Genomic DNA, 25,109 nt, shown 5'->3' on the forward strand with positions numbered 1-25,109 from the left:
AGTTCCTAGCAGCCATGATGCGAACACGTATGGGCAGATGTGGATCTGTCCACTGACAGAACTGCTCTTGGGGGTTTTCTGTAGTCTCGAGGAGATTCAAGAGAGAGATGGCTTCGTCAAATTGTCCAAGTCTAAGATAACACTGTAACATCGTCTCCTGAACCTCGGGGTTAGAGGCCTCCTGAGGGCTTAATTTGGACATTTCTTTAAGGACCTGTAGACATGTTCCGAAGTCACCTATCATCCTCATTAGATTTTCTGCTCTTTGAGCTGAGAGCCACGATCTCGAAATCTTGAGCTGCACGGCAGAGGGTATGAAAAGACGACCAGATGTATTTAACGTCTGGCAGACATTTGGGGAGTTCTTTGACGAGATCGCACTGCATCTCCAGAGCTCTGTGAAGCATAGTTCGTGCCACAGATAAGTGTTTTTCCTTTTCTGGCTCGTCCTTGGCGTTGGAACTTAGCATCAAGTAAACTAACCCTGACTGTTCGTACGCATTGATGAATTGCAGAGGACTTAGACAGCACTCATCCTGACTAGTGATTGAAGAAAATTGCTCAAGAGCCAGTTGGCATTCACCAAGAGCGAAATACATCAGCCCTAGGTCAAATCTAGCGGTCGTGTTTTCCCCGTGAGAGATCTCTATAGCTTTCAGAAAATGACATTCTGCATCCTTGACATATTCCTGGTCCCATCGCAAAGACCTTAATCTGCATGGAGACTTAACTATAGCTTTAATCGCCCTGGCTTCACTCGATCCAACAACAGAAAATGGCAAGGACGAAACAGCATGTTCTTGTCTTTCGTCTGATATTGACATGCGTGAAATAACGTTTTCAAGAGGAAGTTCGGGATATCCACGTGCACCCTGATTGATCTTCTCCGGGGATTAAGAACGAATACGAGGTTTCCTGACAAACTGGATCACTCCAGCTACTCAGACTGTATTGAAAATTAGTCTTCTTATTAATATATCCATGCTTCTGTTCACACGGTTTGTTTTTTTCGTGTCTTTTTTCAAATCTAGGTCGATTGTGTTTGCTAGTGTTAACTGGGACTTGCTTGTCTTTTCTTGATCCTCTAGCTGAACTTTCGGGCTCCATCTTTGTCCTTGCGTTTTTCTTCGGCTTTCGAGCTGTGTCCTCTCTCCTCCTGTGTTCGTAGCAAGCTTTCTAAAAGTATTACCCAGGTAATAGTGGCCAGTTGATGTTTCTCTGATCTTGGTCCCTTCCTCTAGCAGCGCTTGAGAACGTCTTAAATCACCAACTGTTGTAAAGAACTTTCCACTTTTTATCAACACGTCGACATTTTTGGGCGCACATCGGATGGCTTCTTCGAAGCAGTATTGAGCTGTCAAGCCAACGTCTTGGGCCTTTCTAGAGACGTCCTTAAGTTCTGCATTCCACGGTTGTCCCAGCAGCATGCCCAGCTCAGCCCAAGCATGAGCTTTCAGATCTGGCACAGAAGCACAGTTAGTGATTTCTTGCAGCAACTCGAAAGCTTTCATGTTCTGTTCTCGCGATGTTTTGGCAGTCACCTGGTAGTAAACCCTGTAATTTAAGTGCGTGAAACGTCTAAGAACTAACGCGAGGCCAAACTTCCAGGAGTACTCTTCAGGGATTTGATGGACAACCTCCTCAAACACATCTACTGCTCGCGCAGCAAAGGCCATCCCCATTCTTGAGTAGCAGTAAGCTATTTCCGCTTTACCCCTTGCAACGTTTGCCTCAAACTCAGACTTTTCACATGTTTCCTTGAGATTTTGCAATCTTTCGGCGTATTTCTCGCCGTCAGCCCTGTTTCGTTTCAGCCACAACATGACAGCCATGTTACCCAGAGCAACAAGGTTGCCTCCCTCTGTCGTTTTTAAAACTGTTTCGGTCAGTTGTATGGCGTCATCGATATCATTTATCAGAAAGAGTAGAAAGGCAGTGAAGTTCAGATCCCGAATGTCTCCTGCTGTACTTTTAAAGGGATCATTTTGCTCTCTGCGCAAACGATCATGAATGCTTTTGATTCTTGCATGTGTCAACTCAGAATAGTCTAGTTGGAAAAGGTGAGGAAAATCCTTCAGCTTGCTCAAAAATTCCTTTTTGTCCTCCTCGAATGCTTTGCTTCGTCCCTTGAATCGTTGAGAGAACCCTGTGCGTGAAAATGTTAAGCATTACAAAGCTGTGCATTCTGTGATCATCAACACTTAATAACCCAGTAGGGTAGTATTTTTGTGACTGGATGAAACTGTGAAATATACTTAGTCCCAAAATCTGGCTGTAAACGACGGTTTTATTCTAAACGCTTACAAATATCATCATGCACAGAAAGAGATTAAAATTCTGATTCACTTTGTCCACAGATGCGCCTTGCTAACAAAGCCCCAAACTTCCGTCACCGGCTTTAATCTTGAGCACAGATATCTATCTGTGTGCAATTCTCATGTTTGTGATGTTCATCTCTTTCTCTTTCGGGAATGGGGATGTTTGCAGGAGTCTGTCTCGAGAAAGGTAAGGGATGTATTTGACATAAATTTAGGAAATGGAATTTTGCACCTAACCATTAAGAGAAAATACATCATCTAACTGTTCACTTGCAATTCTGATGGATTAATTGACTGTGCACATGGGAGGTTGTTTTTTTAAATGAATTATTGTCAAGAAGTCCGCAATAAAAGTTTTGGAAATGTGGTGAAAAGGTTGGGTGGAAGATTTTTCGTGCTTCTTAGTAGCTCAGGTGACAACATTATTTCAGCTACCATATTTAATTCCCTGTGCAGGTCACTTGACTCGTGCACCAAACCTATTGACGTTTTTGTCGTAACTCATGTCAGCAATACTTGTATCGTGAACCTCATTCTGATACCTGGCATATGGCCTTTAGGTTCCTACTTTCTTTTTCGATTTGAGAAAACATATTTTCACAATTATTTACCATATCTACGTTTTACTGGTGCCAATAGAATTACAAGCGAACGAGTTTGAGCTTACCTGTTTCGTAGCGCCTCTCCATTGTGCAGAAAGACAATTGAAATGGGTTGAAATGGCTGGAATGGGTTGCGTCTTCTCAACAGCAAGACCGAGGTCTCGTAGAGTTAGCACGATGTAAACAGAAGCAGTCGTCAGGCATAAATTAAGCTTGCTGGTATTAATATCTTCTACGTATATCGTGACTCTGCTAGCTGTGTTCAGTAATCCATTAGCCAAACATTCAGCTGTTTGACTCCTTCGTAGAAGTCCCTTGTACTATATTTTCCACACATACTATCCTCACAAAAATATGTTCTTACTGTTAAATTCTATATTCTCGGAGAATGTTTTTATAGAAAAGCTTATGACTTTCTAGTATGTTTGGGCTTTATGTGGAAAATGTAAAACTGCTCTTGGCAAGTTTGGTACGTGTGGATATGTACTACCCGCAGTCTGCTAGCCGCTTGCTTTTCCCGATGTGCGCTGTGACTGTTAAAATGTTCATCTTGGTAGTACCTGAGATTCACTTACAGGCAATGACCGTTACAGAACGCTTGTTTGTGTCATGTGTGACAATATGTGTGCCCAGTAATCAAGAACCGTCTCTAGTCGCCTTGTCTTCACGATGTGCGGATTACCTAAGAAATATTTGTTGTAACTCGGTCTTATTGTGAACTTGTTTGCAAAGCTTGTGGGACTTGAATAAGTTCTGCGGCCAAAATGAATGAATACGCCAGCAGCTTAGGTGTGTTCTCTATGAATGTATGTGGGGTTTCTGTGTGTGCGCTCCGTGCAATGTTAGCTAGTCTGAAGTTAAAACTAAGGTTTTGTCCACAGATTTGTTTTCACTGTCCTGATATTCCATTTTGTAATACGTATTTGTGTCCTGATGGGCCGAAATTTTATTCTTTGTAGAAGAAAAATGATTCTGTATGCATAAACTATGTAATGGGGATATCAGTGGCAAGTGGGATGATCTCACAGACTGTACACAAAAAATTAAAAAAAATCATGGAATTTATAAGGCTATCAAAGTAATAGATGATAATAGTGATCATAGTAAAAAAAAAAAAAAGTAGTTTTCTCAAGATCATTTCTCCACAATGCGTAGTCACAATGCACTTTAATGGCAAAAAAGAAAAATACAGAAATACAGACTCAAAAAAAGTTAGCATGCATATATAGACCAAAACACCTCAACAAACATACATCGACGCAAAAATAGCATCAATGTACAGGAGCAAGATCTGGTAGTCAGGGCGAATATATACTTGTCACAACAAAAATTCGTCATTTAGGTACATACGATACATTGATGACAAAAATAACAGTGGTTGAGATATTTAAAAATTTCAATAATAGACTTATTCTGTTGTTTGTAAACCATGAAACTTACGCTTGAGCATTGTGATGCAACAGATGAGTTCATAGTGGAAATGTGACTGCAATCAATTTTTTTGCATGCTATTTCACATCTTTTCTAAACTTCCTTCTATAAAAACTGTATCATCTACTATATATTTAAGTTCTTATATTCCAATATTATTTCCACCACGTTTCCGAAAAGTGATAAACGGTCACACTGATATTGAATACAAAACGGAAAAGGTTGAAAATATAGAAAATACATTCTAAAGTATAGACTTCAAAAGGTCTGCACAAAATTGTCGAGAACGGGAACTAGTGATCAGGATGTCGATTTTTCAGACGATGAGCGTTCTCAATTTTTACAGCAAGAAGAGCTTTGCGCGTGCCGTTCCCAGAAGAACAAACTTCAGGAAGCACCTGCAGGAATGTATTGCTAAAGATTATCTAATCGATAGCTACTTCAGCTAGGAAACAAAACAGGTTGCAGATGTCGTCGATCAGTTCTGGAGTGTAAAGGTCAAGAGGTCCAAAGAGAGAAGGCGGACACTGGAACCAGCGATCAGCATAAAGCTTCTCAGGATGCCGAGTGTTGTCAGTTTGCAAAGCAAGAAATGATTTGGGTATGCTATCCCCTGAAGAACACACTCCAAGAAGCACCTGAAGGAAATTATCGCAAAACTCGTCGGAAAAATCTTTGGTGCCACAGAGTACCAAGAGAATCTGTGATTTTTCAGCATTTTCGAGGAGTGTCCAGATCTCGCAGTCATCGTCGTCTGACATGCACGTGACGCGCAGCCCACACACGTTTTGTAAAATTTCCTTAATCGCCAGACCTTTAACCTTCATGTCGTCGTCCTCCAGGTCATGAAGAATCATCACATGCCACCATTTAGGCTCCAGATCTTCGTCCCAACCATTGCCCACGTACTTCCTTTGAGTCTCTTCATCCGACTGGGAGGATTTCGCTGTAATCGCTTGCAGAAAACATTTCTTTATCATTTTGTCATCAGTGGAGCCAAATAGTGTATCATTTACGTTCAAAAGCATTTTCTTGGCAGCCATAACACGAACACGTCTTGGAAGGTCTGGATCTGACCACTGACGAACTAGTTCTTTTTCTTTAGAGGTTTCCAGCATGCTGAGGAATAGCAGAGCGTCGTCATAAAGTTCGTGTTTAAGGTAGTAGATTAGCTGTTTCTCCAGAAACTCAGCATCCATAGCTTGCTGGGGAGTATATTTAGACATCTCTTCCAAAACATTAAGGCATTTGGCATGATCCTTAACCATTTCAAAGAGTTGAGCCAACTCTTTCATTTGACGGTCTGGTGATGACCTGGTTTTAGCTGCATTGCAAAGTTCATAGAATGAAGGCCAGAGAGTTGTAAAATCAGTCAAACCAGTGGGAAGGGATGACGCAGCCTGACATTGCATTTGTAGAGCTGTTTGCAGCAGCCTGCGGCCCTTGTCATGTTCATCCCTAGACTTTTTTCTCATATGGATGAGACCAGACTGTTCGTATGCACTAATAATCTGTAGAGGGCTTGCGCGTGATTCTTTTTCGTTAATGAGTGTAAAACAGGTTAAGAGCCTCATCATCTTCGCCAAGACAGATGTACAATAGTCCTAGATCATAGAGAGCATTTGTATTTTCCTTGTAAGATAGCTTTATCGACTCTTGAAAGTGGTGTAGTGCGTCTTTCACGTACTTCTGATCACGTCTCAGTGGCAGTAGTTTTCTGGGTGATTTAAAGACGCACGCCGCAGCAGATGAATAACAACTCCTTCCTCTTTGCATGCTGTAATCTCTATTTTTAGCACTTTCTCTCTCTTGATTTAGCATGAATTCTTCTTGCACCACAGGATATGAACTTACTTTTCCAGACGTTCTCTTCGATAGTTCCTTTTGATGTAATTTTGCCATTTTCATGAATGTGTTCCCGAGATAATGATGGGCTATTGTTGTTGGTCTAAGTTCAATAGAGCGTTCAAGTAACTCTTGAGATCTGTCTAATTTATTTTTCATTTGGAAAAATTTCCCACACTTCTCAAGCACATGAATATCTGTTGGTGCTAGCTGTACAGCTTTTTCATAACACTGCTCATCAGTTATACCTTTTTCTTGTGCCCTTTCCATGACATCTGAGAGATCAGTATTCCAATGTTGTTCTAATAATGTACCGAGTTCGACCAAAGCTTGTGCTCTTTGTCTTGGTGGAGCGTTGCTATTCCTAATTTCCACCAGAAGGTCGAAAGCTTTCATCGACCTCTCGTGCTTTAATTTTGAAGATACTGGAGAGTGCATTGTGTGAATTTATATGTGTCAAACGTCTTAAAGTGAGTGCCAGCCCTAACTTCCAAGTGTAGTCAAGTGGTCTTGCCTCGACAACTTTTTCAAATTTGCTCACTGCACGTAATGCAAAGGGCAGTCCCAGTCTCGAATAACAGTATCCCATTTCAGCTTCAGCGTCCATCACTCTCTCTTCAAAATTCGCCTGTGAACGGAGTCCATTTAATTTTTGAAGAATTTCTTCTCCCTGAGCCCTGTCCCCCATTTTCCATTTAATTACAGCCATGTTTGCTAAAGCAACAATATTGTTTTCATTATTAAATGATGTCAAAACTTTTTCAGTCTCTCTGACCGCTTTGTTTTTGTCATTTGTCAGAAACAAGATAAAAGCGGTGACATTATTCATGGCTGTGACCTCCGCTGGTGTAACATAATTACTCTTATCAGTTCTCTCTGATTCTAATCGACTTAAAATGCTCAGTTTTCTTTCCATCTTGAGCTCAGAACAACCTTGTAACTGGAAAAAGTGAGGGAAATCTTTTAATTTCTCCTGGAAGTTTTGTTGATCTCTTTGTGAAGCCATATTCTGTGTCTTACACAGCGATTGCTCACCTGTTCACAAACAAACCAACAGAAGTTCCCATTATTTTCATTTCATACACGTCTCTGTGTTATTCCATAAAAGTATTTTAGCCATAGTAAAGTATACTGTAGATCCACTGACAACCAAAATGCCATCTCAGATTGCAACATTCTTGTAGGGAACACAGTATAATTTCCTCTACCTCTATTTAATATTTTACTTGTAATAATTGTTGTCGCTATTAGAGCCTTAGCCCGTGTTAAGACAATTAACTGTTACTCTTTTAATTTCAAAAACACTGGCGGCATTGTAATTGTATGCAAATATAATGTCGCAATAATAATAATAATAATAATAATAATAATAATAATAAAAAAGTTGATTTAAAGAGCACTTTACACATGAAGAGCAGGCTTAAACACACACACACACACACACAGATATTAATAATAAACACTTATGTCAAAAACAAGATTATTGCGCGCCCACGTAAATAATTCCAGCAATATATATGCGGTGCAGCCTTGTCATTTCATGAAATCTTCGTAAGTCAATAAAATTCTGAGTTTAAAAAAGTAGTTGAGAGTAAGATGTTTTTTTATTGAAGCTTAACTGTCAATCTTTGGTGGAAAGGCCTAACTTTTGCAGACAGAAATATGGTTCCATAATGACAGCTCTTGTTAGAGCATCACATTAAAGGTCACGCCGTATGATCGTCTGTCACTATTACGGTCATTGCAGTGACACACTATTCTTATGGCTACCTATACACTTACAGGTGAGCACTTTATTAGTGTCATAAAACACCGACACTGGCACGCCATCTTGGCACCGTAACTGTATTTGCTTATTGGGGTTGTCCGTCTGGGGAAGCAAAACGTTCATCAACAATATGTTTTCTATTTTAAAATAAAAGCTGTGGATAGCTAGTAGATTCGATCCAATTTGCCATTTTGTATCAGTTCAGTTATGCCCTTCGCCCCTCCTGGTGCATAGGCCATCGACGACCGCCCTCCAACGCCTCCTGTCCTGGGCTACCGTCACCAGCTGACCCCATCCAAATCCGGTGAGCTTGGTGTCGGCGGCGAGGTCCCGTCTCCAGGTGTTTCTCGGCCTTCCTCGCTTTCTCTTTCCCTGGGGGGTTCCACGTCAGCGATGTCTTGTGACGTTGGATGTTGGTTTCCTTAGGGTGTGTCCTAGCCAACCCCATCTTCTCCGCAGGATTTCCTCTCTATGGGCTGTTGTTTCGTTCTCTGCCACAGGTCGGTGTTGCTTATCCTCTCTGGCCAGTGAATTCTGAGGATTCTGCGCAGGCACTGGTTCACAAACGTTTGGATCTTCTTCGTTGTGCCCTTGGTCGTCCTCCACGTTTCTGCTCCGTATAGTAGGACTGACATTTTGTATAGCAGTACATTAATTAAGGTGCCACGGTGGAAACTATGTTCTGAGTACATTCGTTGGTTGGGGAGGGTAGAAAGCAAAAGCTAGTCTCCAACTTGCGTATTCTCTGCCCAAGACACTGGGGTCTGCCTTTTTTATAGTGAATGTTTTTCGTTACTTTTCATTATGTCACCATTGATCGAGTTTACAATTTCAGCACAGTAAATCAGTGTTTCTATTCTTCTCCATCTTGTCCATGTAGCCACCCTGTCAATCCAGCCTAGGAGATAAATTCATACCTTGTAGGTCTTGCAAACCACTTTCAATTTTGTAGGTACACAACCTTTTTACTCTAAAATTTTTGTCTCTATTGAAACAACAGCGCGAGACAGGGCAGCAACTGCGGGTGACGTAGTGCCCAAGCTGCCCTGTTTAAAAAAAGCGGGCGTAAGGCAGCGCCCACACAGTCACACGGAGAGAGACAGAGACACCCCGAGAACCTTGAGACTGAGTTAGCGAGAAGTACCTTAGTACCACAAGGCGCTCTGGTCCGCTGGAGATAGCGGCTCGCGACCTCAGTCTCTTTTCTCTCGTCCCCACCCCAGGAAGTTGAGTTAACGAGAAGTACCTCGGTGCCGCAAGGCGCTGTGGTCCGCTGGAAATAGCGGCTCGCATCACTCAGCGTCCCACCCCACAGAGTTAGGCGGTAGGTCTGGCTAGGTAAGGTTAGGATTAGGGTTAAGTTTGGTAGTTGTTTTGTTGGTAGATGTATATATTCTGTAAATAAATCTATGTCTTAAACTGTAGCACTTGTGTGAGCGTGTAGTGTCAGCGAGTGCTAGTGTGTGTACTGTCCCTGTGTATGTAGGCGTGACACAGCAGAAGAGAACACACGAGAAGGTCCGGCGAAACTGACGCACCGACTGAAAGGACACTTTACGTGTAAAGCAGGGTCTTTTGTGGGCTCCTAGGTCGGCTGTAGCTCGGGTGCGTATAGAAATAGGTATAGAAGAAAAAAGAACACAACGCGAGGCACGTAAGAACTAGGCGACGCACCCGACTAACGAGAGCCAGAATTTTCGTAGACAGGAAAATTCTCCTAGGGAACTTCCGTCCTCTCCCCTGGACCGACAAAAGAGGAACGGACTGATTTGGCGCTAGGGTGTTAGCGATAGGTGCCGGTCAGTACGGTTACACTATAATACCTTTTGTTAGAAGGCAGACCTAGAGCTAGTGGTATCACGCATGGTTTCTCATTGTATAGAGATGTACATAAATACGGTAAAAGTGCTGTAAATAAACGTAAATAATTAACTAACGAAGGTCTGAAAAGGTAAGAGAGTTTAGGTAGGAGGTCTCCCAGTGTAAGACATTTTTATTTTTACAGATAAAAGACAATAAACATTTTTTATTACTTGTTATCAAATCAGTGGTACATGAATAAAAACAGAACTGATGAAGTAATATCTTGACATCCGGGATGAAGTTCACTACAATATATTAACATTTGTACATTGAAATATATATTTTTCTGGGAATAGTTTATTCACCTTCCACAACACAGACGTCTAATATGTTCATATGGGACTTTAGAACTCCCGGGAATATTAAATTTGGATCTGAAAATGCCTTTGATTTTATGGAAAGAAAACATTGACATCGCTGAATGAAGGACTAATGACGGCTTCCATGTACTGCCTCTGAATGATGTTTTACCTTGATTGTAAACACACCAACCCTTACTGAAGAAGAGAAAATAAGAATACAAATCTAGTCCCTAAGCACAACTTGCCATTAGCTTGCTATGTCCTTTAAATGCTAAAGCAGACTACCTCTATTATGAGAAAGCATGAAACTGTAGAGGTGGAGCTTGAATAGTGAAATTCCACAAAAGAAGATTAAAACTAGGACGGTTTTATTTTCCTAACACCATTGTCTTACCTTTCTGCTGGCGTATGTCCATTTTAGCTTTCAAACCACCATGTAAAAAAAAAACGACTGGAATTAAAGCACGTATGTTCTGCTCTGCTGTCCTTTCAGCTAAGTAAGTAGGGTGTCGTCTGCCGAAAACAAGTCACTATGACTAGACAGATCAAAATAGATAAGTCAAGAGGTTTCACGTTAACGACGGTGCAGAGCGGTCGCCCAATGGCTCCTTAAAGTGCCTATGACTACAAGGCTGTCATGTAGTGGATGAAAGAACTGTGAATCGCATTATTTACGATTCATAATGAATCATTGGAGGTCAATCAAAATTCCTGTCTAATTTTAGATGGTCAATACTGAGTTGTTCTGAATATTTTGAGCTCGGTTGTAGGAGAAATAAGTTATTGAAAGAGCATTTACACCTGTCAGTGATGTATGAAGGGCTCGGCGAAGGGATGATAGTAGAGGAGCGATGATTATTTGGACTGTGAGGACCTTGTATGTCATACTCACGACTCACGACTCATGCTAGGCTTAGGTTAAGTCTCAGATTATTGCTCTGTTGTCCGCCTCGTTGTTACCAGGGTGGCATCACGTAGGGGTCACGTGAGGAGCGTGGCTGGAGACAGGCTCTGGGAGTACAATCGCGCTTCCATCAAGTGGAGCACAAATTGGTAGGGTGTTACCCTACAGCGTGGACAATAATAATGGTTGTGCCAATAAATTTATAACAGGCTAAACTTTTTATTTTTCACATTGTCCTTAATTTACAACTTTAAGCATTCTCCTGTGCTACAGCCTGTCATGATTTGTGGCTGTGGCTACTTGTAACATTGCGTGTTGTCGGGCTCTGAACTTTTTTTTTCTGGCGAAGGCAACGTGTACAAGAGAACTCGGAAAAAATACACTAAAACCATATATGAAAGTATTTGGATTTGTGATCATGAAGGATGACGAACAGTTGAGAGTCTTCAAAGTATTATTTCGGTGGATTTGCACTGCTTCTTTCCCTATGGTTTGTAAACCTTTTTCTCTAAGATCACGAAGAAAATAGTTAAACACAGCTCTGGGCTTACAAGAGAATCCCTTATCCCACAAGCTACTTAAGCATATATATCTTTTCACAGTAGAAGTCCCTTGTACTATACTTTCCACACATACTATCCTGACAAAAGTAGGTTCTTACTGTTTGTCGTCCCCTAGCCGAGCGGCAGGTCAGTGAATGTGAAGACCACCTATGGAAGGGAGCCATGAGCAACCTGAGGTGGATTAGGGGAAGAGGTGGAAATGGATGCCGATCAACAATCAAACTTGGTTTGGGTGAATCTCAAAGTAACTAAAACAGCTTTTAAGGTTAAATGATACCTTTCTGTCTTTTAAAACAAATTAAGGGAAAGAAAAACGAAACAATATTGTTGATTATGTGTACATAATTTTAATTGCCTTCACTTTGCTAGCTTATAGAATAAATAATAACTCTAGCTTCCAATGAGTATTATTAACTGAATACATTCAATATACATCTTAATGGCGATCATTAAAGGTACAAAAAGGATATAGTATATTACATTGTGAGACAATCATAACAAATAATGAAGGTGAATAGGACAATCAAAATACTTTCGCTCTTGTTGTAGTGATATTAATTAACAACGCTATGTTTAAGCAAAAAATTCATTTTATCGAACAAGTGAAAAATTGTCTGACGACAAAAGTCCAATGCATCTCTCATATCTGTGAGCTTGAACTCAAAAAATACCCCACGAAATGCACAATACACAATCATTGTTGTAGTGGTAAGAATCTACATTATTTCAGCTACCATATTAATCCGTTTTAAAAAATTCAATTTAGAAGACAATATTTTGCGGTAAAATGAATCTTGATTTCAAGTTAATAATCATAATAAGATTTCACATTTCATATCATATTTCCCTTTACAGGCAAACAAAAATACACAAATAAAGAAATATATATTCAAAATAAACATAGTGTACATATAGAGACCAAAACACAAAAAAAGAGCACGACATATACACACATACAGCATCAAAGTATAGCAGCAAGATCTCACAGTAAATACGGCTGTATGATTGTCACAATACATCATCTCTTATTTAAAACAGTCTTACACGGAGGGCAAAGGCACTGATTGAAATGTTTGATAACAGATTCTCATTAGAAGATTTTGGTGTTTCTAAACCATGACACGCGCGTTTAAACAAAGTACTGTAATGGATCAACCCCATTTTACGAAAGTGAATGCAACCTTTTTTTTTTTACATTCTGTTACACATCTTTTCTAAACTTTCCAAAGTATTCCTTTTAAAAATTACATCATCTATCTCACATTAGAGGTCGTATATTCCACAACTGCGTATATCATGTTTCAAGCGTAAAGCAAGACTTTCAAACAGATATGTTCGCTAAGAAACAAAATAGTTTGCAAATATCACTGATTAGTTCTGGAGTGTAGACTTCAAAAGTTCCGTACAAAGTAGGCGAACACTGGAACCAGCGATCAGGATGCAAATTCTTTGGTTGATGAGCGTTCTCAATTTGCAAAGCAAGAAGAGCTTTGCGCGTGCTGTTCCCAGAAGAACGAACTTCAGGAAGCACCTGCAAGAAATTGTTACAAAAGTCATCTGAAAACGTTTTAGTGCCACAGAGTACTACGAGAATCTGGGATTTTTCAGCATTTTCGAGGATTTTCCAGACCTCGGGGTGATACGGTCTGACGTCATCGTCGTCTGACATGCACGTGACGCGCAGCCCACACACGTTTTGTAAAATGTTCTTAATTGCCAGACCTTTAACCTTCATGTCGTCGTCCTCCAGGTCATGAAGAATCATCACATGCCACCATTTAGGCTCCAGATCTTCGTCCCAACCATTGTCCACGTACTCCCTTTGAGTCTCTTCATCCGACTGGGAGGATTTCGCTGTAATCGCTTGCAAAAAACATTTCTTTATCACCTTGTCCTCAGTGGTACCAAATCGTGTATCATTTATGTTCAAAAGCATTTTCTTGGCAGCCATGATACGAACACGTCTTGGAAGGTCTGGATCTGACCACTGGAGAATTATTTCTCTTTCTTCTGTTACCTCTAGTAGGCTCAAGAATAGTAGGGCGTCGTCGTAACGCTCGAGGTTAACGTAGCAGATAAGCCGTTTCTCCAGAAACTTAGGATCAACCGCTTCCTTGTGACTAAATTTAGACATCTCGTCCAAGACGTTGAGGCATTCTGCGTAGTTGTTTACCATTTCAAAGAGTTTGAAACGAAGATATCTAGAATCTTTGTTTCTGGCGGCGTTACAGAGTTCGTAAAACGAAGGCCAGAGAGTTTTGAAATCAGGGTTACCAGTGGGAAGTGACGGCCCAGCCTGACACTGCAACTGCAGAGCGGTTTGAAGCAGTCTGCAGCCCTCGGCAGCATTATCGTCCCCGGCCCTTACACTTTTTCTCATGTGAATGAGACCAGCCTGTTCATACGCATTAATAATTTGCAGAGGGCTTCCACGTGACTCTTGCTCGTTAATGAGTGTAAAGAATAAGTCAAGAGCTTTATCGTCGTTCCCAAGAGACGTAAACAAAAGACCTAGATCATACACAGCCGAAGAATTTTCCTTGTGGGACAATCTTATTGACTCTTGAAAATGATGAAGTGCGTCTTTAACGTACATGTCATCACGTGTTAATGAGGGTAGCCTTCTTGGCGATTTTAAAATGCTTCTGTATGCCGAGGTCGCACTAGCAGCAGGACTCTGGCTGACATGTGTACGGTTGGTTTCGCTCACAGTCATATTTGAAAGTCTACGTCCAACGGAATGTGTCTGTCTTCTAGTGCTTTCTTGTTGACACTGTTTTTGATGGGAAACGGCCATTTTTATAAATGTGTTCCCGAGGTAATGATGGGCAGTTGTTGTTGGTCTGATTGCGATGGCGCGCTCAAGTATTTCTCGAGATTTTCCCAATTTATTTTTATTTTTAAAAAATTTCCCACACTTCACAAGCACATGAACATCTGCTGGTCCTAAACTAACAGCTTCTTCGTAACAGTGTGTAGCAGTTAAACCTTTTTCTTTTGCCTTTTTCAGTACTCTCGAGAGGTCAGCATTCCACCATTGGTCCAGAAGCACGCCAAGCTCAACCAGAGCCTGTGCTCTTTGCCCTTCTGGAGCGTCGCTGTTCCTGATCTCAAAGAGAAGGTCAAAGGCTCTCAGCGATCGCTTTGAGGTTAAATCAGAAGACATTCCAAAGTACATTCTGTAATTAGTGTGTGTGAAACGCCTCAAAACGAGCGCTAGGCCTAATTTCCAAGTGTAATCGTGTGGTCTGACAGTTACGACTTCTTCAAAAATGTCCACCGCCAATGACGCGAAGGACATCCCCATTCTGGAGTAGCAGTAGGCCATCTCAGCTTTAGCGTCTGTCACCTTGTCTTCAAAGTTCCTCTGCCCACGGAGTTCCTCCAATTTTTTAACAAAGGTTTCTCCCTCCACCCTCTTCCCCATTTCCCACTTCATTATAGCCATGTTGGCCAAAGCTACTATGTTAGTGTCATTGTTTGGTGTAGCCAACACTTTTTCAGTCTCATCGACTGCTGTCTCAACATCTTTTGTCAGAAACGAGAGAAAGGCGATGAGATTAGAGATGCATATAGTCTCTACTGGTGTACGATAATTACCATCATCTGTTCTTTCTGATTTTAATTTATCTACCATAAATTGCTTTCGTTCCAGTGTCACATCGGAATAATCCTTCAGTTTAAAAAGGTGCGGAAACTCTTGTAACTTCTCCCGGAAGATTTGTCTGTCCTTTACAAGTTCTTCACACTGATTTTTGTACAGCGACCGCTCACCTGAAAATAAGACACAACAAAATTGGAGACAAGATATGTCGCTACCTGCTTCTAGTGAAGGGGAGATACAAACTTAAGGGAATGCCAGTTCGCTCACTCACTATTCTCCCTTTATTTGTGTTCATCTTTCGGTTTCTCCCATAGGAAACCATCTCAGATTACGCTTGCTCTGCATACCGGTAAGTCGCCATTTTCTCTGCTTTCTACTTTTCTTTCTTTTATTTAGAGAACCATAAACATTTAAGAACTGAGAAAAAGTATCAAAAATAAACATACTCTGAAGAGACAGTTTTCTAACATAGCCTCGGTCAGACCTTCGTATAGGTGAAAATGTTTGACATAGATCCCAGCAAAAAGCCGCACACACACACACATCGCCACATTTTGTTTTATCAATAAAGTACTGATATCTTTACCTTTGCCTTTTGCTGTTTTTTTCTCAAGTAAGTGACACACACAAACACTTACAGTTTTAAAGTCTTTGCATGCCTGTGCGGCGTGCACACAAAAGATAAAGAAAAATGGCTTCTATTGATTTTATTTTAATTCTTTTTAATGTACACTTTTATTTCCGAAGTATATTAAATAAATAATTACAACTCTTTTCACCAATTTGATTTATCTTCTCGACCTGTGTTACTCTGCCCTACATTGTGGAGTCGTTCCTGGATACTCCGTCGAACAAGACACACCCAGCGGCGTCTGTATGCTTCCCAAGATCCTCTCTACTTTCGCTTTCGATTCAACTATCTTAGAAGATACACATGTTTGAACAAAACTTCAAAACATGATCCATAATCTATAGTTTAATTGGTTAACAGGGCTGTTTCTGACACATGCGTGACATATTGCACCTAAAGGAACAACAAAAACAACAATGATACAGAAGCTAAAACTAGCAAAATCATATCTTAAGCTTAAGTGAATAAAAATTATATCGTATATTCGTATGCTTAGAAAATTAACACAATAAGGTTGAATAGCTGTGGTATCTTACCTGTATCCATTTTGATGGCCCGGCTGCAACAAGAAAAGACAAAAAACCAGAGTAATGGTGACTGCTGCACTTCCCTTTGCCTGTCAGGAGTGATATCACGTGACTGCTGCATACGACTGTCAGGAGTGATATATAATTCGCATGCAATTATCCACAATGACTAGACCGATATAAATAGCAGTATGTTATAAAGTTCTATTAAACTTTCTTTTTCCTTCTGCATCACTCTTGTCCTCTTGAGGTCTGTAGGCCTTTTCCAGTCTTTGGTTCCGATAGTATATCTTGTTCCTAGCTCTCTTAATATTTCTGGGCAAAGGCTGCTGTGTTTTTGTTTACCGTGATCTTCAGTAGGGTCTAATGATTACTAACAAAAAGATATTGCTGTTACGAGATGTCTGAACTTGTTTTAGTTTATTCCTTGTTACTCCTCGAGAACTTTAGGTCCGCAGTCTGAACTTGTGTTGTCCTTAAATTGAGGAATAGTGTACAGTGTCTGATGAATGGTTATCATTAAGCAACCTGATTCTGAATTATTAAAAACGGAAATGTCATATATACCCACCGAGCACCTCTCACTCAACATTATAATAAATAAATGGTTGTGACTTGTTCTGACGGACATTACAAACAGCTGGTTAACTTGATAACTATTTTCAGGCAGAATTACCTTATTATTAATTACAAATTGTCATGCACACCGACTGCATACTCTCTCTTACACACACACTACATCAATCTTCTCGAATATTCAGGCAATTTATTATGTAAAGTTTCATAATTCAAAATTAATATATTCACAGGAAGAAAGTACATGTATTTGGAATTAAAGCTTGTAGATTCATGACATTCTTATTAAATAGTTTCTCCATTTTTCTATATTTTTCTTGATTTTCCTATAATTTCATATTTTTTGTGTATTTAGTGATAAGTTTGAAGATAGACGATCCTTTTCCCCTAGCTATATTTATCTACTAACCACTCACAAATATATAAACTCTTAAATGAATACAGTTATGCACATCAAAACAATGTACACTAAAAATGTTGTACATTAAAGAAAACTTCAATACAGCCCATGGAAATTATTGTTGAATCAACCGCACACACAAAGTACAAAAAGAAGTTTAAGCTAGCATCTTGACGACTTTTAAGATGAAAATGTATTACTTGACATAAAAGTTCTTTCGCTGATTTAATCTGTACAGAATTTTCTTTATACGTTAAATTCATATTGTATATATAATAATTATGCTAAAACATATTAATATGCCAATACACAATGCTAACCATGGAACGTGTTTTTTCTGATTGTCAGTCTGTATCACCTACAATTGTAGACAGTGTTTCTGTTATGTTATATCCAATGTAGAATACCAACTTTGGGTATAATTATCTTTTATTAATTTTATTTCTCAGAGGGGAAATGAGATGAAAGCAACACTTAAGTTTTTAATTAACTAGTGATAGAAAACTGGAAATTTGATCAAACTGTTTAAAAACACAAATATAAAACACCTTTATTAATCTTTTTTGCTGAACACCAACAGTTTTTCAAGTCAAAACCTGTAACAATAGATTACAAATATTTTAATTATAACACGCAGTACATGAATTTTTAAACAAACCAATGTCAAATATAGGTTACGGTTATTAAGGATGGTCTACTAATGTCCTAGACCTTCAAACAATATGACTTTGAAGACACTGTGTAATATAATCACTGTTATTATATTTCTTTTCTCCGCGAGCAGAAACATTTGACACGGACATTTGGAAAGATATAATCCTTCTCCTCAACTTTTTCCAAATCAATTCTGGTCTGTGTTAAAATAGTTCTGATTACAATAAGCCCATTTCCAACATGTGATTCACTAGTATTTTGGAATATTTATTTTACTTGGGAAACCACTTTGTTACATAAGTGAGAGGTTTCAGTGAATATTTAATCAATTGAATTCAGAGCGTTGCTCTTCCTTTATTGGATATAAATATACTAATACCTAAATGTTTTAGAATAAAATAAATTTATACATTTATTCTGACACCCCCTTTGTTTTATGCCAAGACAGCATGACTTGTATGGTTGTAGAAGTATATTGTGTGACTCTTGGTAGGTGTTTAAACATTTTGTATTGATGGATCAGCGTCTAAAGTAACATAATAAACAGTTTGTTTCTTTTGAACTTTGCTCTTAGCATAAAACTCTTTCTTGTTCCTAAAGTATATTAACATTTCATAAAAAGATTATAATAATAGTGTTTGCCTGTTAAAAGTGATTGTACGAAACAAACATATTACTGTGAATATAAATATAATAAATAAATATGAATAAATATTTATCACATTAGAACTCTTATGATCCGACTTCAGTCCTTGTTTCAACACCGTCCAAGATGTTGGCTGTGAAACAGAAGATGCTGTGAGTGTAGAGATCAAGAGACCACTGACGAGCGCTTAGCAAAGATTCTTCTGTCACCATGCTTTGTAAGTTTGTAAAGAAAAAGTTCCTTTAACACATATTTTATAAACTCGATATTTCAGAGAGATTGGTTAATGTCGACTAGAAAACAAAACAGATTGCAGTTTGCAAAAATAAAGTGCCTTTCCAGATGAGTTATACACGCTATATTTCAGAGAGATTACTCAGTGTCGATAGTTATGTCAACTATAAAACAAAACAGGTTGCAGATGTCGTCGATCAGTTTTGGAGTGTAAAGGTCAAGAGTACCAAAGAGAGAAGGTGGACATTGGAACCAACGATGAGGATGAAGCTTCTTAGGACGCGGAACATTGTCGAGCTGCAAAGCAAGAATCGGCTTGCATGTGGTGTCCCCAGAACACATTTCAGGAAGCACATGCAGGAAATTGTCGCAAAACTCATCGGAAAAATCTTTGGTGCCACAGAGTACCAAGAAAATCTGAGATTTTTCAGCGTTCTCGTGGATAGTCCAGAGCTCATGGTCATAAGGTCTGACGTCATCATCGTCTGACATGCACGTGACACGCAGTCCGCACACGTTTTGTAAAATTTTCTTGATAGTCAGACCTTTAGCTTTCATATCATCGTCATAGAGGTCATGAAGGATCATCACGTGCCACCATTTCCTCTCCAGATTTTCGCTGCAACCATCGTCTACGTACTTCCTTTGTGTCTCTTCGTCAGTTTGGGAGAATTCGGATTGAATTACCTGGACAAAGCATCTCTTTATTGTTTTGTCATCAATAGAAGCAGATGGTGGAGCCCCATTTTTTAAAAGCTTTTCTCTGGCAGCCATAACACGAACTCGTTTTGCAAGGTGGGGATCTGACCACTGACGAACTAGTTCTTCTTCCTTGGTTGTTTCCAGCATGCTGAGGAAGAGAAGGGCATCGTCATAACGCTTGAGGTTAACGTAACAGTTTAGTCGTTGCTCTAGAAACTCAGGATCAGCTGTTTCCTGGGGACTAAATTTAGACATTTCGTCCAAAACATCGAGGCATTTAGCATAATCCTTAATCATTTCAAAGAGTTTAGCCAACTCTTTCATTTGACAATGGGGCGATGACCTGGTTTTACCTGCATTGCAAAGTTCATAGAATGAAGGCCAGAGAGTTTTAAAGTCAGGAACGGTATCCGGAAGTGACAACACAACCTGACACTGCATCTGTAGAGCGCCTTCCAGCAGCCTGCGGCCCTCAGTGGCATAATCTTCTTTTTTCTTTTCGTCGTTAGCACTAGAACTTTTCTTCATGTAGAGGAGTCCAGACTGCTCGTGGGCATTAATAATTTGTAATGGGCTAGCTCGAGATTGCATCTCCTTAATGAGTATAGAGAACTGGTCTAAAGCCTTGTCATCTTCACCAAGTGACACATACAATAGTCCTAGATCATAGACAGCTGGAGAATTTTCCTTGCAAGACAATTTTATAGACTTTTCAAAATGATCCAATGCCTTCTCAACGTACTGATCACGCTTTAGTGAGTGTGGCTGTTTTGGCGAACGTATTATGTGCAGGTACGCTGCCGTTGTCTCAGTATTAGTTTGCTGAGTGGAATGAGGCTCGTTACATTCTGTTATCGTCATCCTGTTCAAACGTTCGTACTCACTGGAATCTATGTTGCTGGTTTCTTCGTGAACCTGTGCTGACGGAATCTTCTGTTCACAAACGGCCATTTTTCTAAATGTGTTCCCGAGGTAATGATGGGCAGTTGTTGTTGGTCTGATTGCGATGGCGCGCTCAAGTACTTCTCGAGACTGATCCAGCTTGTCTTGAAGTTCGAAAAATCTCCCACATCTTAGAAGCACATAAACATCTGCTGGTGCTAGCTGGAGAGCTTTTTCGTAGCACTGTCCAGCAGTTAAACCTTTTTTCTTTCCCTTTTTTACGACACTCGAGAGGTCAACGTTCCACCCTTGTTCCAGAAGCATGCCAAGTTCAACCAGAGCCTGTGCTCTTTGTACTTCTGGAGCGTCGCTGTTACTGATTTCCAAGAGAAGGTCAAAGGCTCTCAGAGACCTCTGAGATGTTAAATCAGAAGATATACCAAAGTGCATTCTGAAATTAAAGTGTGTGAAACGCCTAAGAACGAGTGCCAGGCGAAACTTCCAGAAGTAGTTGTGTGGCTTGGCCTTTACGACTTCTTCAAAAGTGTCTTCTGCTTTAGGTGCAAAGGACATCCCCATTCTGGAGTAACAGTAGGCCATCTCAGCTTTAGCGTCTATCACCTTGTCTTCAAAGTTCCTCTGCCCACGGAGTTCCTCCAATTTTTTAACAAAGGTTTCTCCTTCCACCCTCTTCCCCATTTCCCACTTCATTACAGCCATGTTGGCCAAAGCTACAATATTAGTGTCATTGTTCGGTGTTCCCAACACTTTTTCAGTCTCATCGACTGCTGTCTCAACATCTTTTGTCAGAAACAAGAGAAAGGCGATGAAATTAGAGATGCATGTGACCTCTTTTGGTTCGTGATAATTACTGCCATTTATTCTTTCCGAATTTAGCCTATCTAAAATGTTCTTCTTTCGTTCCAGTGTTAGTTTAAAGTAATCTTCGAGCTGAAAAAGATGTGGGAATTCTTGTAGCTTCTCCACGAAGATTCGCCTGTCTCTTATAAGAGCTTCGTTCTGTGCCTTGCACAGTGACTGGCCACCTGTAAATAATTAATGACAGTGTATCACCTAAAAATACTACTAATACTTACTTTTCTATTATGACATATAACTTTATTTTAGAAATTTTTGCAGCACAGCAATATTTGAAAAAACACATAAAGCTAAGAATATATTTAAAAGATTATACAAAGGAAATGATAATTGTGCAACAGAAAGATATTTATACATGAGAAATGCAAAAGATCAAAGTTATTTTTAGAGAAAGTGGGCTCATCAATTGGTTTATTTCTTGAAACAAATTACTTTTGGACTGATGATTTTAAATCATATAATGAATTAGCTAAACATATTTCTGCGGATAAAGTAGATGAAATGTTAAATGAACCTATCTTCTGCAGGGAAAATACTAATATAGACAATAAAATAGTTCTCTATAGAAGATGCTTAGACAAAGAAATATATGCAATAAAACATTTACTGAAAGAAAGGGCAATTTCCTTTCATATCAGGCTTTTACACATAAACTCTACTTAAATTTTGTTTCCTACGTGGAATGTATACAAGAAATACACAGGTGCTGACCATCAAAATCTAACAAATGAAATGGATTACCACAATGACATCAATAAAGCTCTACAAATAATTTATTCTATTTAAAAAAGAGCAAGATGGTACTGTGATAAACCAAACTGCTATGATAAATGAGAATTTAAATTGGTGAGAAATATCAAATGGTATCTTCAACAAGATTACACAAATTAAATATAGAAAGCTAAGATGGCTACACATTAGATGAATTCACAGAATTTTAGATACAAAAGTAACACTGGTAAACATGGGAATAGAACAAGATTAACTCTGTGATTATTGTTGAGATGAAAAAGATAATATCCAGCATAGTTTTGGAAATGTACGACAGTCCAAAGATTCTGGAATGCTTTAGAACAACAGATAAAAAACTCTGAGCAAACAAGCTTTTGTGAACACCTTACACTCTTTAGGTGTTTGAATAATTTTAATACTGATGCAACCTTTGACTTGATATTACTGCTTGCTAAACAATATATTTAACTCATGCAAAATAAAAAAGACAAACCCTCAGTCCATTCATTCATAAAAATCTTGAAAAACAGATACAAAATTTTAAAAATTTAACCAAGCAATGTCAATGCAATGTAAAGAATTTGAGGACCATGCAATGGTCTCTTTATCAACATCTGGTAAACTGAAAGTTTCGAGTATTATGTTTATACACATTTTTTTAAAGTTTAAAGTAAATGTTAAACCTATTTCTGAGTGACACCTACAGAAAGTCTTTGATATTTTGAATACCATGTTTGTATTTTGTTTACACTCCAGGTCAAACCATATTTTTGTTTAATTTCTGGCATGAATAGCAGTCTTCATGCAAGAGCCTACAAATTCAAGGCCATTATTTAACTGGCTCAATGCTGAATCTATATTATATCGGGGACTAAACCTAGAGATTCACTAAGACATTTGTTTACTTTTTCTGATGAAGGACTGTCATAAAAATATGACAGTTTATCCCTGTTCCAGACAAGCTTGTCATACTTAACCAATAGTGAATCATTTTTAGACTTCTAGCCATATAATTTTTCATATAATAAATAACTCCACTAGCATGTCAGGGTAAGGTGTAACACTGCATTTCTTGGAAAGAACTTTGTTAGGCTTTCTTACATGTGTGGGTGCAACGTGGGTGGGGGTGTTCTTAGTAAAAGACCTTGTGTACATTACCATGGACGGTCTGTTTTGCTGAGTCACATACTGTTAAATGACTGTGGTATTTTAAATGTACATGTTGTGCTTATGTACATATATACTGGGGTATATTTGGTGTGTATTCAATAAGCTTTCTTTATAATAAAAAATAAGAGTAATTTGTACCGCGCCTTTCACGCCGTATAGGGTTTTTTGAGACAACCCTACACTGACCTAGGAAGGAAAATATCAGGGTCCTGTTTCCCAGCATAACCAACGTCTCAGCTCAAGATAGTAAAGAATACATTGCACTACCGCCTGGCTATCAAGTAATTTAAAGTAAAAGCTTCTTTTTTTGGTGTGCATCTATTATAATTACTTTACAGTATCGGTATGCAGTGTAAATATTCTTAAGATTGGCTCCAGTGTAGTTTACTTAAAACAGCAATTTGCTTAAATCATGTTTACAGCCATGGTAACGTGGACTGCTAATTATACATAACTGCCTGTATGCTTTTCAATATCCTCTCTACTTTCGCTTTCGGTTTAACTATCTTAGAAGATACATGATTGAACAAAAACGTCAAAACAGGATCCACAATCTTTAGTTTAATTGGTTAACAGGGCTGTTTCTGACACATGCGTGACATATTGCACCTAAAGGAACAACAAAAACAACAATGATGCAGAAGCTAAAAGTAACAAAATCATATCTTAAGCTTAAGTGAATAAATTTATATTGCCTATCCGTATGCTGAGAAAATTAACAAAACTAGGTTGAATAACTCTCATGTCTTACCTGTATACATTTTGACGGCCCGGCTGCAGAAAAGATAGAAGACCGGAATAATAGTGACTGCGGCACTTCCCTCTCTCTGCCTGTCAGGAGTGATATCTTTGCTGGCAATGAGCCACAATGACTAGACCGACATAAATAGCATTAGATTATGAACATCATTGACTGGCCTATTTCCTTGATCAAACATTATGTTAGATTGGCAAGTTGTTACCTGTCTCAGCTAAAGCATGTTGAGGCTGAACATTTACTATTAGTGACCTTCATAGCTCCCACTTATCCATGTAAACATATATGAAATCATGCAAGTTTATTTTGTCTGGGTATGTATATTTTTGTTGTTTGATGTAGTTGAATACTTGTCTGCCGTTGTAATTATTTTTTGCCTAGTTTGCCTAATGAAATAACCAGACACTTTAAAATTTTAGTTTTGATTTGGTCATTTATCTCTTACTTTGACATCTGTTATGACTCTGGCATTGTTAGAATTGCCAAGAGCACTGTACTACCTTAAAAAGCAGACTAAGTGATAAGCAAATAATAGGACAGAGAAAGAGAGAGAGAAATCAGTAAACAAACATCACTGAGATATGAATGTACTAGTCAACAGAAACTGTGTCCACCAATTACATTTAGGAAATTATACAAATCTTACACATAAAAGTCACATTCACACACAAAATGGTCACCCACCTGATTTTAGAGATTAATAGTACAATGCGTTTAAAAATATCTAGAGAAATATTTGTACACACATAAATAGAGAACAAAAAAAAGCACATAAAATACAGACTTACAGCTAAGTTTCTACAAATGTAGCAGCAGAAACTGGCACAAAATGGTGCAGATCTTCTATTAATTTTTTTTTCTGCGTCGCTCTTGTCCTCTTGAGGTCTGTAGGCCTTCTGCAGTTTTTGGCTCCGATAGTGTATCTAGTTACTAGCTCTCTTAAGATTCTTAGATAACAAATGTTTTAGTTTTGGGCAAAGGGTGCTGGGTCCTTGTTTATCGTCATTTTCAGTAGCTGTTGGCAGCTTTTCAGATAAAATGTATTACTTGACACACAAAAAATCAAGTTCGAAGCTCTTTAGTTGATTTACTTTGGACTTACAGAATCAGCTTTCTTTA

The 25,109-nt window shown here is 39.0% G+C and overlaps 4 protein-coding genes across 6 annotated transcripts; all 4 read right to left on the reverse strand.

Annotated features, from left to right (window-relative positions):
- Positions 1-371: 371 nt before the first annotated feature.
- LOC112556464 lies at positions 372-5,889 on the reverse strand. 2 transcript variants are annotated; one of them, XR_003097738.1, is made up of 3 exons: positions 2,986-5,889; positions 2,347-2,491; positions 372-2,146 (listed from the first exon to the last, which is right to left on the reverse strand). XR_003097738.1 is itself a non-coding variant. In XM_025225498.1 (2 exons), exons 1-2 carry the CDS (start codon positions 3,005-3,007, stop codon positions 942-944), a joined length of 1,227 nt encoding a protein of 408 aa, XP_025081283.1. In that variant the 5' UTR covers positions 3,008-5,889; the 3' UTR covers positions 372-941. The 2 variants fall into 2 exon arrangements, 1 of the variants encoding a protein (XP_025081283.1); XM_025225498.1 differs by lacking the exon at positions 2,347-2,491.
- A 445-nt stretch (positions 5,890-6,334) lies between these two features.
- On the reverse strand, positions 6,335-11,014 carry LOC112556474. Its single transcript, XM_025225513.1, has 2 exons — positions 10,524-11,014; positions 6,335-7,231 (listed from the first exon to the last, which is right to left on the reverse strand). Exons 1-2 carry the CDS (start codon positions 10,543-10,545, stop codon positions 6,561-6,563), a joined length of 693 nt encoding a protein of 230 aa, XP_025081298.1. The 5' UTR covers positions 10,546-11,014; the 3' UTR covers positions 6,335-6,560.
- A 1,289-nt stretch (positions 11,015-12,303) lies between these two features.
- On the reverse strand, positions 12,304-16,982 carry LOC112556454. Of its 2 annotated transcripts, none has more exons than XM_025225481.1 (2): positions 16,368-16,982; positions 12,304-15,370 (listed from the first exon to the last, which is right to left on the reverse strand). In XM_025225481.1, exons 1-2 carry the CDS (start codon positions 16,477-16,479, stop codon positions 12,918-12,920), a joined length of 2,565 nt encoding a protein of 854 aa, XP_025081266.1. In that variant the 5' UTR covers positions 16,480-16,982; the 3' UTR covers positions 12,304-12,917. The 2 variants fall into 2 exon arrangements, with proteins under 2 accessions (XP_025081266.1, XP_025081267.1); XM_025225482.1 differs by lacking the exon at positions 16,368-16,982 and adding an exon at positions 15,787-16,361.
- Positions 16,983-17,109: 127 nt separating this feature from the next.
- On the reverse strand, positions 17,110-25,104 carry LOC112556456. Its single transcript, XM_025225484.1, has 3 exons — positions 24,779-25,104; positions 23,985-24,105; positions 17,110-21,498 (listed from the first exon to the last, which is right to left on the reverse strand). The coding sequence occupies exons 2-3, from the start codon at positions 23,992-23,994 to the stop codon at positions 19,007-19,009; spliced, it is 2,502 nt and encodes an 833-aa protein (XP_025081269.1). The 5' UTR covers positions 23,995-24,105; positions 24,779-25,104; the 3' UTR covers positions 17,110-19,006.
- Between the last annotated feature and the right edge of the window lie 5 nt (positions 25,105-25,109).

Source organism: Pomacea canaliculata, linkage group LG2, assembly GCF_003073045.1.
Source record: "Pomacea canaliculata isolate SZHN2017 linkage group LG2, ASM307304v1, whole genome shotgun sequence".
NCBI classification, from domain to species: Eukaryota; Metazoa; Mollusca; class Gastropoda; order Architaenioglossa; family Ampullariidae; genus Pomacea; species Pomacea canaliculata.